This window comes from Ovis aries, chromosome X, assembly GCF_016772045.2.
Source record: "Ovis aries strain OAR_USU_Benz2616 breed Rambouillet chromosome X, ARS-UI_Ramb_v3.0, whole genome shotgun sequence".
Classification (NCBI taxonomy): domain Eukaryota; kingdom Metazoa; phylum Chordata; class Mammalia; order Artiodactyla; family Bovidae; genus Ovis; species Ovis aries.
The window spans coordinates 44,160,718-44,175,333 of NC_056080.1; the positions used below are offsets into that span (position 1 = coordinate 44,160,718).

General features: G+C 45.9%; 1 protein-coding gene across 1 annotated transcript in view; it reads right to left on the bottom strand.

Annotated features, from left to right (window-relative positions):
- Positions 1–892: 892 nt before the first annotated feature.
- Positions 893–14,616, bottom strand: part of DIPK2B (divergent protein kinase domain 2B) — a 46,505-nt gene continuing 32,781 nt past the window's right edge. Inside the window, exons 4-5 of the mRNA XM_004022021.6 lie at positions 12,002–12,290; positions 893–10,262 (exon numbers count right to left, since the gene is read on the bottom strand). Of these exons, the coding sequence (XP_004022070.1) occupies positions 9,922–10,262; positions 12,002–12,290 (630 nt within the window). The 3' untranslated portion in view covers positions 893–9,921. The remainder of the gene's footprint in view (positions 10,263–12,001; positions 12,291–14,616) is intronic.

Consider the following 14,616-nt stretch of genomic DNA (forward strand, 5'->3'; position numbering starts at 1 on the left):
ATCCATGGTTTTTAACAATCTGTGCAGAAATCACTCTGCATTCTTGCTTACTTCCTTTGGATATTGTCCCAGAAGTGAAATTATTGGGTAGACTGTGCAGTCCTTTTGAGGCTCTTGATGAACATTGCCAAATTGCTTTTTGATAGGATTATATTTTCACCAAGTTCCCACTACTTGCCTCTTTTCCCGAAATTTTGCCTGCCTTGGGTAGCATTATTTTAAAAGCACAAGCAACGTGTGATTTTGACATGGGGAATATTAACTCACTTTTGGCACAGTTCCTCCTAAAGAATGATTTTTTTCAGAGAGAAGATGCAGGTAGGGGCATGAAATGGAAAGGTGGGTTCAGGTAAAGGGCCGGGGGCTCAGGGTACTGTGTGTGAGGTTGGGGGGGTGCAGATTTCAGCTCTCTTCATGAGGCACCAGGGTTTGTATGTAGAAGGAAAGGAATCAGAAGTGAACGTGTGAGCCCCAGGTCTCTACTGCCTTCCAGAATGGTAGGGGCAGCCCTACTTCAGTACAGGTATATTCATTCAGCTGGGCAAACTGAACAACGGAAATGGTGCTTCTACTCAATGTGCATCACCCTGGAGTAAGCCCTAAACGAGAGACCTGAATCTTCTTTTTATTGATTTATTTATTTCTTTTGTTGAAGTATAATTGATTTACAATATTGTGCCAATCTCTGCTGTACAACAAAGTGACTCAGTTATATACACATAGGTAATCTGAATCTTCCTTTTAATCCATCTCAGTTTCCCTTCTTAGTTAGGACCATCTTGTCACACACATAATCCTTTTGTGTTTTGTCTTTTGTGTTATATTACCCAGCCCCAGTATGCAAGGCAGTTTCTTCACCTGGTGCTGAAAAATTTTTGCTTCACACACTGAGTTGCTTTTTTAGTTTTTTATTTTGGAATAATTTTAGACTTACAAAAATGTTCCCAAATCATATACAGAGTTCCCCCATCTGACATCCCTTAATGTTGACACCTTACATAGCCATAGTACTAATGCTTCAACTAGGAAAAGAACACTGATAAAATACTATGTACTGATATAATTCAGTTCAGTTCAATCACTCAGTCGTGTCCTACTCTTTGCGACCCCATGAACCGCAGCACTCCAGGCCTCCCTGTCCACCACCAACTCCTGGAGTCTACCCAAACCCATGTCCATTGAGTCGGTGATGCCATCCAACCATCTCATCCTCTGTTGTCCCCTTCTCCTCCTGCCCTCAATCTTTCCCAGTATCAGGGTCTTTTCAAATGAATCAGCTCTTTGCATCAGGTGGCCAAAGTACTGGAGTTTCAGCTTCAACATTAGTCCTTCCAATGAACACCCAGGACTGATCTCCTTTAGGATGGACTGGTTGGATCTCCTTGCAGTCCATGGGACTCTCAAGAGTCTTCTCCAACACCACAGTTCAAAAGCATCAGTTCTTCAGTGCTCAGCTTTCTTTATAGTCTAACTCTCACATCCATACATGACCACTAGAAAAACCATAGCCTTGACTAGATGGACTTTAGTCGGCAAAGTAATGTCTCTGCTTTTTAATATGCTGTCTAGGTTGGTCATAACTTTCCTTCCAAGGAGTAAGCGTCTTTTAATTTCATGGCTGCAGTCACCAACTGCAGTGATTTTGGAGCCCAGAAAAATAAAGTCAGCCACTGTTTCCACTGTTTCCCCATCTATTTCCCATGAAGTGATGGGATCAGATGCCATGATCTTAGTTTTCTGAATGTTGAGCTTTAAGCCAACTTTTTCACTCTCCTCTTTCACTTTCATCAAGAGGTTCTTTAGGTCCTCTTCACTTTCTGCCATAAGGGTGGTGTCATCTGCATATCTGAGGTTATTGATATTTCTCCCGGCAATCTTGATTCCAGCTTGTGTTTATTCCAGTCCAGCGTTTCTCCCAGTCCAGCGTTTCTCATGATGTACTCTGCATATAAGTTAAATAAGCAGGGTGACAATATACAGCCTTGATGTACTCCTTTTCCTATTTGGAACCAGTCTGTTGTTCCATGTCCAGTTCTAACTGTTGCTTCCTGACCTGCATACAGGTTTCTCAAGAGGCAGGTCAGGTGGTCTGGTATTCCCATCTCTTTCAGAATTTTCCACAGTTTATAATTAGATCCTAGAATTTCACCAGTTGTCCCACTGAGAAAGAGAAAAGTGGCTCACAGTAGCTGGGCCTTTGCATTCTCCTTGAACCTAAAGCATTTCTCAGATCACTAACGTTAAGCAAGGCCACTCTGTGACCATGGTGAATCAAGACAGAAAACAAGGCCATTCAGGTCTGAACACAAACAGCATCATGAGCATTGTTTAAATAAAAATGACCAAATACACCCCGTCCTGGCTACTGTGAGTGACTGCTGCTTTCCTAACTACAGAGTTAACCTGCGCCATTCCTCCTGCTTTTAATGATAAGATTTACTGAGGCGTACAATTATGGATTTACCTCGGTTACTGACAGCATTCCATCTAAAGCAAAGCTCTTCTTTCTTGAACTCTCCCCTAAATCACTTAATAAGCCCAAATCTCTAAGTCTTTTCTAACCCCCTCTTACTGAGACACTTCATATTGCTCCATGGTGCCCATTCTATCTTGTTTTGATGAGTGGTAAATTCAACTGGTTCAACTACAGCTCTGTTGCTGTTGAGTTTGGGCTGGTGAGTGTTGTCACTGCTGATGTCCTTTTCCTGCTCCAGGACCCAGCCTAGGCCCCCACGTTGTATGTAGTTCTCCTGTCTCCTTAGGCACCGGCAATCCACGATAATTCCTCACTCTTTCTTTGTTTCTCATGGCTAGTTGTAGGTTGTCCCTCAAGTTGTTTGATGTTATCTCATGAGTTAATCGAAGTTTTGCATGTGGGGCAAAAATACCCTTCTCAGCGCATCATATCAGAGTGTACCTGATGTCTATGTGACTTATACAAGTGACGTTGACCTTGATCACTTGGTTACAGTAGTGTCTGCCAGGTTTCTTCAAGCATAAATTTACAATTTTTTTTCCTCTTTGTAATTAATGGGTATGTTGTGGCAAGATAACTTTGAGATCATGCAAGCATCCTGTTTCTTCCTACTTTGATCAACCAGTTTCAGCCCCCACTGAGGATTCTTGCCTGCAATCATTATTAATCTGGTGTTTGCCAAGTGGTGATTTTCCACTTGCATCATTTCTTCTGCATTTATTGGAATTCTACTGTAAAGAAGAGCTCTTGCCTTTCCCATTTATTTACTTCTCTGGTTATTTATTTGTATCAGTATGGTCTCATAAGAATTGATTTTATTGTATGGATTATTTCTATCATTACTTATTTAGTATTTAAATTGTCCCAAATTTGGCTATGGGAGCCCCTTCAAGTTGGTTCCTGTGTCCTTTTAACATGCCCCCAATTTTTTTAGCACGTCCTCCCTTTCTGGCAGCACAAGAGTATTACAGGCTTATCTTGTACTTTCCCTATCTAGTCTCAGAATCAGCCATTTCTCCAAAGAGCTCTGGTTTCTTTTACTGAAGAAACCAAGACCTAGGCACTATGTACTGGAGTGTCACTTCTTATAGGCCATCTCAGAGAATAAAGCTAGGAAATATATTTCTATACACTTCTCTACACTCACATCTCTATCCCTATATCTCTCCATCTGTGTATATATACCTAAAAAATCCCTAGATCAGGGACTTCCCTGGTGGTTCAGGGGTTTAAACTCCACACTTGCACTGCAGGGGGCTTGACTTTGATCCTTGATTGGGGAACTAAGATCCTACCTGCCTTGAGTTGTGACCAGAAAGAAAAAAAATCATGAGTTCATAGTGATGCTTCCAATTCCAATCTAACATCACAACATTCAAAATTGGAAGGAGCACAAAATTCTGTATTTCCTGACTTGTTACTTTTTTCTCCAAGCAATACTTGCTCAAGACTTAAAGTAATTTCAGAACTGCTAACCCAGATTCTCATAGGAAAAATAATCACTAACCAGAGCAGAGTTTTTGTGAATGGATTTCCCCCACTCTTTTTAAATTGAGGTAGAATTCACATACTATAAAATTAACCATTTTAAAATGTGTGTAGACTTCTTTTTGTTTGTTGTCTTATACTATGTTGTCAAAAGGCTTACTTTCCAAGTTACCCAGGTTAGTTTCTCTGTGTAGTTATTTAATTCTTTTTTTTTTTTTCAATACAGTTGTGTCCATTTGTTATTCTTTGTATTTCATTTTAGTTCAACCCACATCCTGGCTGATCTTGGTTCTTTATTTGTGGATTGTGTGAGGTATTCTCATGATTCTAAAAAAAAGGTACACTCAGAGAAGTTTCACTCCCTCTCCATTCCTTTGGCTCACTCCTATTCCTCTCTTCTTTCCACTCCATTGACATCAATTCCCTGTAGGGAACCAATCTCATTAGCTTCTGGTTTATTCTTTATATAGCTGCACACCCACAGACTTGTGTGTGTGTGTGTGTGTGTGTATATCTTTTTTTGCATCACAGGTGAGCAGACACATAAATGTTTTCTTGTATCTTTTTTCTTACATGAAAAGTAGCATTCTATAAACACACCTCTGTGTTTTTTTTCTCACTTCATAGTATAACTTGCAAATCACTCCATATCAGTTCCTAGAGATCTTCTTTATTCATTTGTAGAGCTGCATAGCACTCCTTTGTGTGGATGTGTGCTGCGGCGTATTCAATCACTCTCCCATGGCATTGAAATTGTTTTCGATATTTGCAATTATGAACAATGCTGCAATCAATAGCTTTGAGGCACTGAGTTTTGTGAGAGGGGCTGGCACAAGATCTGAAGGCAGATGACTCAGCTTCCAGAACTGCCACTCTGTCTGTGGGGCCACACTGCCTCCATAGGTAGCTCAGGGCTGAGATGATGCCCTGATCACCCTAGTGGGCTGGGGCTTCTCCCTCTCCTTGTCTGCTTCTACGATGAGCTCCAACAGGTGGGCCCCTGGTTGCTCAGTTCCCCTTTGCTGGCCTATTCCTCTAAGTTGCCTTCTTGGAGGGTCATTATATCTGCACATTTGGGGCCCCCTGCCTGGGTGTTAACCCTCCCTCACAACCCACAGTCACAACCACTTTTAAACAATGACACAAAGTTGTTGCAGACAGATCAGAGTATACTTGTGTGCATGTGAGCTCAGCTGTGCCAATATTTGTGGACAACAGGCCTGAAGTGGGCAGAAAAGCCATATCACCATGCATAGACAGTGAGCCAGGAGCTTTCAATGGGCCAAGAGGGTACTAGAATTTCCTGAGCATGGATGGACTTCCCAAGGCCCCCTAAATTACCTGCTTGAGAAGGATTCCCTCCTGAGCCTGGTGAAGGGCCAGTCTGGGGATGCAAGCGTATTGGCTTCCCAGCTGCCTTTCAAGATCAACCCAGAGTTTGGAGAGCGGAAGGGAAGAAAAATGACCCCTGTCACACTGTCTGGCAGCCTGCAGCACCCTCATGATTCCTCTGGTCTGAGCAGAGCCTTGGGACAGAGGTCAAGATCCCTCCCAAGAGGCTACAGCACTCACTTTGGCTGTGTGAGGAGCCCTTTCTGCCAGGAAACCCTCTGCCCTTTCCTAAAGAAAGGCCATCAGATACAGAATGCCCATATGTGCCAGGCCCTTGAGAAATGATCAGTCATTTAAATGGGATAATAACCCTAAGCAGGTAAATCTTTTCCTCACCATTTTATGGATAAGGAAAGTGAGACTTAGGTTAAGCAACTTGCCCAAGGTTACCGAGTAACCAGCAGAGTCGTGATTTGAAACCGGGTCTGTCTGATTCCAGGGCTCTACTTTTTTCCAAAATGGACACAAATCCCACAAAGTATTTATTTGAACTCTAGAGGAAACATTCAGGCTCCTGCAATTGCTTATCAGCAGAAGTCAGACACTACACGGGAGGACCAGGAAAGTGGGAGACCTGAAAATTGTTGCCTTGAGCAAATTTCTGAACCAGTTTCCTTGTTTGAAAAGTAGAACTTGCCCACAGGGCTGTGGGGATGCCGACCTGACAACCGCAGCCAATGGAGTCTGTTCTCCTAGGTCAGTTCCTTTGCCATGATAAGGCTTCCCTGGTGGCTCAGACAGTAAAGAGTCTGCCTGCAGTGCAGGAGACCCAGCTTCAATCCCTGGGTCCGGAAGATCCCCTGGAGGAGGAAATGGCAACCCGCTCCAGGATTCTTGCCTAGAGAATCGCATGGATGGAGGAGCCCGGGGGGCTATAGGCCATGGGTACTCGACTGAGCGTCTACCACTCACTCACTTTGCCATGATGGTTAGTAAATATTTTATATCACCTCTGGTTCCACAGATACTCCTTTTGGTTGTGGAAGTCAAGTGAGACCCCAGTAAATCCCAAGAACCCACCACACAGAGGTTAATCAGCATTCTCCGGCAGTCAGAGCTGGCTGCGTGGGCATGCAACATAGAGTTACACAGGACCCGCACTTAGTTTAATGCTCTGCTGACGCCATCTTGCATTTCTCAATGACAGGAGGCTCCATGTTTCCATTTTGCACTGGGCCCCACAAATTATGTAGCTGGTTCTGCAGGCAAAAAGACAGTGGCTGATGAAACCCAGAAAAATACTCTATTGTCTCCAATCAGATTCCACTACAATGATTTTATTCTGACTGAAGTCTCTAGAGTGTTGACTCACTTGTCTCCTGGCTGTTGAGAGGAAAGAACTGTTCTTGAGGAAGTGGCTATATCCTGTATATGTCCAGCATGCTGTCTTTGTCTGTTCTGGCTGCTATAACAATACCACAGATTGGGTGGTTTATAACCAATAATTATTTCTCACAGTTCCAGTGGTTGGGAAGTCCAAGATCATGGTGCTAGCAGATTTGATGTCTGCTGAGAACAAGCTTCTTGGTTCACAGCCAGGACCGGATCTTCCTGCTGTGTCCCTACAAGGCAGGCGTGATGGAGCTCTCTAGGGTCTCATTTATAAGGGCACTCACCCCATTCATGAAGGCTCTACCCTCATGACCTATTAATAGTTAACTCCCCCAAACTCTACTCCCAAATACCATCACATTGGGAGTTAAGATCTCAATTTTGGAGGGGGACACAAATAATCAGTTTAGAGCACATGGTGTATGAAAAACACCAGGGTTGAAAAACAGTCATTATTTTTAGCAAGAACATTTTCTGGGCACTTGCTCTGTGCTCAGCCTGGTGCTGGTTGTGACAGGGAACGCAGAGGTCTGTGCCACTGCCACCTTCAAGGAGTGCCCAGCTGGATGGGAAGGAGGGACACATATCTCTCTGGAATACCCTTGGGATTAGCCTCATATAGGCACAGACTCGGGGTTCAGGGGTACAGAGGAGGGATTCAGAAAGGGCTTGATGGGGACTGGGCTGTCAGGAAAAGCTTAGGGTCCAGGTAGGACTCAGGTCTAGTTAAGATGCCTGGGGTTTAGTAAGTGGAGGAACAGAACGGTCCAAGCCTCAGACCTGGATATGGACACATAATAACTCCCTCCTGGTGGGTCTGGCTTTTGAATCCATCAGAATAGACTGGAGTTGGGGAGTATTGCAAGTTGGGTTCTCTGCAAGCAGACATTAAGATGAGTTCAAGATAAGTGTTTGTCTCCTGTGGCTGCTATAACAATTATTCCAAAGTGGGTGGCTTAAAACAATAGAAATGTATCCTCTGAGAGTTCTGAAAACCAGAAGTTTAAGATCAGTTTCACTGGCTAAAAAAGCAAGGTGTTGGGAAATCACCCTCCAGACCAAGCCAGGAAGTAACTGTCTCAAAAATTCTCAGGCAGCCCAAACCTGCCCTTCCAGAAGCTTGTCTCAGCATCCTCATTGTCATGGTTGCCCCAGAGGTAGTCAAAAGGGAGACCCCCAACTGCATTGCAGTGTACAACAAAATATGATTTTCCTTGGCTCATCTTTAAATGTCAACAAAGGGACCAAAGTTGGGCAGGACAGAGGTTGAAGGGGACTTCCCAGGTGGCGCTAGTGGTAAAGGACCTGCCTGCCAATGCAGAAGACTAAGAGGCTTGGGTTTGATTCCTGGGTTGGGAAGATCCCCTGGAGAAGGAAATGGCAACCCACTCCAGCATTCTTGCCTGGAGAATCCCATGGACGGAGGAGTCTGGTGGGATACAGCCCATAGGCTTGCAAAGAGTCGGACACGACAGAAGCAACTTAGCATCCACACACAAGGCTGAAAGGGAAGGCAAGAGGAACCTGGACTGGTCGCTGGAGTTCTGAAACTATCCTGGCAAGTCACTCTGCCTCCCTGGGCCTCAGTTTCCACATCTGCTGCATGAAGCCTATTACGCCAGGCATTTTATCTTAAAGGTGGTGACTCAGAGGTAGAAAAGTGAAAGTGAAGTCGCTCAGTCATGTTTGACTCTTTGTGACCCCATGGACTGTAGCCTGTCAGGGTCTTCTGTCCATGGGATTCTCCAGGCAAGAATACTGGAGTGGGTTGCTATGCCCTTCTCCAGGGGATCTTCCCAACCCAGGGATCGAACCTGGGTCTCCCGCATTGCGGGCGGGCGCTTTATCGTCTGAGCCACCAGGGAAGCCCAAAAGAGGAGGCCAACTGAGAGGTCTCTGAAGGTAGAGGGCAGGCAGGGTGACTGGGGAAAAGTCCAAGGAACCCCCATTAATGTTTGCAGCCTGGGCAAAAGGATACATGGAAACCCACATACCATGTGGCTAATCATTTGAAAGGTATAAAACATGCAAACTGTTGAATAAAATATATTCTGTTGGCTGACCTTGAAAAAGTTTTTTTAGAATGACCCATAAGGCCAAGTTTGAATGAAAATTCTCAGACTCCTTAGAGTCCTGCCCTAGAGGAAGTTATGTAGAGAGACCTGGCCCTGGTCCTCGGCTATGGCTACGAAGAATGTTCTACTCACAAACCTCCTGCTCCAGGGAGCTCAACTGGCTAAGTGCCCTGCACTGTGCTTTGAAATCCATCTTTGTGGCTGGGCTAAGGCCACGCTTCCCAAGGGCTGTTCCCTGCAGCAGGAATATAAGAGCGGTCCATCCTTGCTTGGGAAGTTTCTCTGATGACTGGCTTTAGCTCAAGGACACCCTGACAGCCCTGCTGAATCTTATTTTGGTTGAGCAGAGGGGAGTCTGGGATGCTCTCATCTGATCTTCTTGCCTTCACTCAGGGGAGGGGGCGTCAGCCTTCCAGCCTGGCCTTATGATTCTCCCCATGGTCTTTGGCTCCTCCCTCCCTTCCTCCCACACAGCCATCTTCCTCAATACAGTCCTTGCCCACTTAATCCTGTCTTGACATCTGGTTCTCAGAGGATGTGGACAAACATGTTGGCCCCCAGCCCAGCACTCTTCTCTTCTTACCCCTGCCTCCTTCCCACGCCATTAAGTGCCTCCTGTCTCTGCGTCCCCTCGGCCTTCAGTCTCCTCACCCCCTGGCAGTATGGAGAGTGTTCCAGGAGGGCTAGCACCGGGGCCAAGTCTTTCCTCCATGTCACTCTTTTGACCTCCATGGCTATGTCTCATTTACCCTGTCTGGGCATGCATGCTTCTGGAACATTCTTTGTAACTGACTGGGTTGGGAGGAGGAAGTGTGTGTCCTGGGCCCTTCACATCTCTGGCATTTTTCACTAACTCAAGAGTCTTGTGGAGAAGAGAGAAAATTGAGGCTCAAAGAGGCTGAGTGAGTGTCCATACCCAGGTCTTCCAATGCCCAACCCTGGGCTCTTCCATGATGTCCCAGCTAGGGGTAGAGGGGACAGGTAGCATGGCTGCCCTCTGGCCCAACTGTCCTCTGGTGGTTGGCATCTTCCTCTGTCTCTGGGACACCAAAGTGCCTTTCTCCTAATGGCTAGAAGGGAGCAGCTTCTTTCAACCATGCAGTGAGCCGAGTGGGCAGTGGAAGTTCCAAGGATGTGGGTCGGCAAGGCTCCAGCCCCTCAGAACTTATCATTATACTTGCAGTCTGGGTAGCGGTAGGCGAATCTGGGGTCACAGGTTCTCAGGGGTCTCAAGATGTCCTTCAGCCGGCTGGCAGCCCCGAGGACCTCCGGGTCTGGCCGGGTTCCGTCTGCGCAGCGAGTGAGCTCGGCGTCAATCTCCTCCTGCACTGGGGACGGGAACTTGGCCTGGAGAAGCAGGGGCAACACCCGGCTGCACACCAGCACCAGGTTCTGCTTCTCAGGGATGGTGTCACAGGAGGGCAGCTCAGTCTGGCAGCCAGAGACCAGGCAGCTGAAGATGTCTTTATTGTCTCCTGCGCCGGAGGCTGCTTGGCTGCCTACACAAGAGATGGAAGATGTTATATACCTTACAGCCCCTGTTCCCTGTGGGGAGGTGCCTCTAATGAGAATTGCTGGGCAAAGTGGTTCAGCCTCCTAGTATCTCCAGTCCCCAGGAGATTTAGGGTTCAGGGACATGACAGGCCCTGTTGAGAACCCTGGGGTGGGGGGGTGGCGGGGAGCTCCTTCTGCTAAAATAAGATGAGCTGGCCAGGGAAATGCACTTCTCCATACCAGAACTTGGCCTTCTAATTATAAGACTCTTGGAAGACTCTTGAGAGTTCTTTGGACTGCAAGAAAATCGAACCAGTCCATCCTAAAGGAAATTGGTCCTGAGTATTCACTGGAAGGACTGATGCTGAAGCTGAAACTCCAATACTTTGGCCACCTGATGCGAAGAGCTGACTCATTTGAAAAGACCTTGATGCTGGGAAAGATTGAAGGGAGGAGGAGAAGGGGACGACAGAGGATGAGATGGTTGGATGGCATCATGGACTCAGTGGACATGAATTTGGGCAAGCTCTGGGAGATGGTGAAGGACAGGGAAGCCTGGTGTGCTGCAGTCCCTGGGGATGCAAAGAGTTGGACATGACTGAGTGACTGAACAACAGTTGTAAGGCAGACATACATGCTGTGATTCTCCCATGATTACTACTGAATTCGGGAACACTGAGGAGATTCCTCAGACTGGTTCCATTTGCTCTTTTTAAACACAAAGTTGGGAGAAAGAACAGGTAATCCAGAATATGCCTTCAACTGATTGGAGTGGGACTGACATTCAGTGAGTCACATCTCTGAATATTCTGGAATCACCCTCATTTCTTTTCATTTGATTCTTCTTAATAAAGGCAAATCAGGAAAGGAGTAAGTGTGGCTTAATTGGTCTATCTTTGTAAGCCTTCTCATATAAATAAAATCAGAAGTTTGAGATTAAAATCCTCTGTCCTACCACAGGGCTCAGAATATCTGGTCACCATTAAGAACTGGAGTGTTCAAAAGGTTCTAGAACCCTGGCTGAACCTGTGCACATCATGAGAAACACAATTCACTTATACACCTCCGTTGGTGCCATGCTTTTCAATTTGAGGACTTTTTGCAACCTTATGGACTGCAGCTCACCAGGCTCCTCTGTCCATGGGATTCTCCAGGCAAGAATACTGGAGTGGGTTGCCATGCACGTCTCCAGAGGATATTTCCTACCCAGGGATCAAACCCAGGTCTCCTGCATGGCAGGCGGATTCTTTACCATCTGAGCCACCATGGAAGCTCTTACACAAACAAAGGGTCCCAAATAGATTGTGAAATGTACCAGTGAATCTGCCAGATTGTTCAGATAAAGGCTAAATGCATTGATGGGAAAGGCTCTGAAGGGGAGCTGGATGTGGGGTGGGGGGTTCTCCATGTGTGAGGAGGGGCTGAGCAGGTCCCCGTACCACACAGACATATTGGGCAATGGCAGTGCCCACAGAGGGTGCCGCTGGGGCCATACCTCCATGATCACCATGCTAATCTTCCTCTCCTGCAGTAACAAGGTCAAGTTCAACTCTGCTTTGGCACTGGAGCAGAGACTTAAAAGGGGAAAGGGACCCTTCCTCTTCCCAAACCTGGGCTGCTCTCAATATGACACACTGGTCAAGCCCAGTGATGTGATACCCCCACTCCACCGCCCATCACCCCCCAACTCCTGTCACCCCGACTTTCCCTCTGACAGCTGCTCAGCCAGATCCATGCTGGGTACCTTCCTGCCTGTCGATCACGCCCAGTGCACTGGCATCCCGGATGAACAGATGCCCGTTGTTGAAGATGCCAAACATGCCTGCATCCACGTGGGTGAAGTAGAAGAAGTAGTTCAAATCATTGCTCCTCAGAGATTCCAGGACACCCAGGAGCTGGTAGGCTAGGTCGGCCGCCTGGTCTGGTGGTGCACCATAGAATTCCTGCAGCGGACTGGTGCTGGTACTGACCAGAAATCTACCACAGGAGCCCAAGTACTTGGGAAGCGGCCAACCCTCAGCACCCGGGAAGATCTGCCAAGCCAAGAGGAGGAAAGATGAGAGGATTAGAGAGAAAAAACTCCTGGAGGCAGCTCTCTCCCTTTCTCTCTCCCTCTCCTTCTCCTCCCTCCTCTCTGTTCTCTCTCACCAAGAGCACACAGAAAAATCAGCCTTACATAGGTACCTACTGTCTCAAGACATCAGCAAAGCATCTCTTAACCTTGTTTATACCTCTTGGAACATGGCAATTCCTTGCTCCCCCACCACCCCCGACCAGTTATTATTCTATTCTTGATGGAAGGATTCATAAAATAAAGTTCTTATTTCCATACGATGGATTATATGTCAACATAGTTGCCCCAAGCGAGGTAAGAGAGTGCTGATGCACTTGCCATGATTTTAGAGGGCATTCAGGCGTCAGGGGGCTTCCCCAGTGGCTCAGTGGTAAAGAACCCATCTTCAATGTAGGAGACACAGGATACGTGGATTTGATCCCTGGGTAAGGAAGATCCCCTGGAGAAGGAAATGGCAACCCACTCCAGTATTCTTGCCTGGAGAATCCCATGGACAGAGGAGCCTGGTGGGCTACAGTCCATGAGGGTCACAAAAGAGTTGGACATGACTGAGTTCGCATGCATGCACTCAGGCATCAGGGGAATGTGTTTATTTTCAGAGTTGTATATTTGAAAAAATACGACTCTCATTTCAGATTTCACAGATATGTCTGCTTAGGAAGAGGCTATGGAGGGGAAAAGGGTCAACTTAAGACTGATTTAAAGAAAAATATTTTAAAAAATAACAGTACAGTTAGTAAGTTCTGGGATAGGGCAAAAATTATGAAGATGACCCTTGGGTAAAAAGTTCTGGGAACCACTGCACTGGCCCTTGGCGAATCTGCCTGGCTAGGATAATTACATATTCACAGAGACTCCACAACTGACTGGAATGTTCTGACAGCCTAACACTGGTCCAGGGAAGCACAGAGCTCCAGCCAATTCCGTCTCCTTGTAAGGGCTCCAGGAGTATGAGATTAACATACACACTAGTGTATATATAAAATAGATACCCAACAAGGACTTGCTGTATAGCACAGGGAATGCTACTCAGTATTTTGTAATAAGATATAAAGGAAAAGGATCTGAAAGAGAAATACGTGTGTGTGTGTGCTCAGTCGTGCATGTGTGCGTGTGTGTGCACTCAGTCATGTCTGACTCTTTGCAGCGCCATAGTCCTTCAGGCTCCTCTGTCTATGGAATTCTCCAGGCAAGAATACTGGAGTGGGTTGCCATTTCCTCCTCCAGGGACCTTCCCGACCCAGGGATCAAACCTGCATGACTTGCATCTCCTGTATTGGCAGGTGGATTATCTACCACTGCGCCACCTGCCCATATATATATATATGTAACTGAATCTCTTTGCCATATATTTGAAGCTAACACAACATTATAAATTAACTATATCTCAATAAGGGAAAAAAAAGGAGGAGAGAATCCTGGCTTGTCTTTTTTTTTTCTGACTATTTATTGAGGCAGCTATATCTAGAATGGTGTTTCTTTATGGGAGAAATGACAGAAACTATAAGTACTTGGCACTTTTCCTCTTATTTTCCTTCTTTAAAAAAACAAAGTCATCCTCCTTCCTGATGATGTTCTGTGGCCTCCTGCCACTTTAGCCCACTTGCCACGTTGTGAAACCTTTTCTTCTCTGTCTACCAGGACCCCTCCCACTGTGTGCCACAGAGGAGGGTCCCTGGTCCCCTGGCAATGTCTAAATGTGTGGCCACGGAGTCATCCCTGTGTTGCAGGCTTTCAGGAGCTAGAGCTGGAAGTAGTCAGATCATCCACCTCAGCCACCAACAGTAGGACAACGAGAGAAGAAGACCTCTGAGGGTGCAGGAACCAGCAATTCCTTCTTCTCTTCTAGGATTTGAAATGCCAACATTACCAGGCGGCTTTTAGCAGAACGGGCATGGACTCTGACATCAGACAGCTCTGGGTTTGGGTTTTATTACTGACACTGGCTAAGGTACTGTGAGCAAGTCACTTCACTGCTCTGAGCTCCACTTGCCTCATCTGAAAGAGGGGACAATAATAATATCCCCGTGGGGTTTGTCCTGAGCATTAAATGAGATCATGATGTACAATATTCAACACAATGCTGAGAAATGAGTTGTTATTATGTACTTACCCATCACCCTTTGGCCAATAATATATAACTACAATATCATATATAAAAAGAACATATAATTATCTTATGTAATATCTCATAGTTATAATAACATATATATTATATATAATATTAGTATATTTAATATATACTATATAATAATTTATATAGAATAAATAATTATATTAGTATA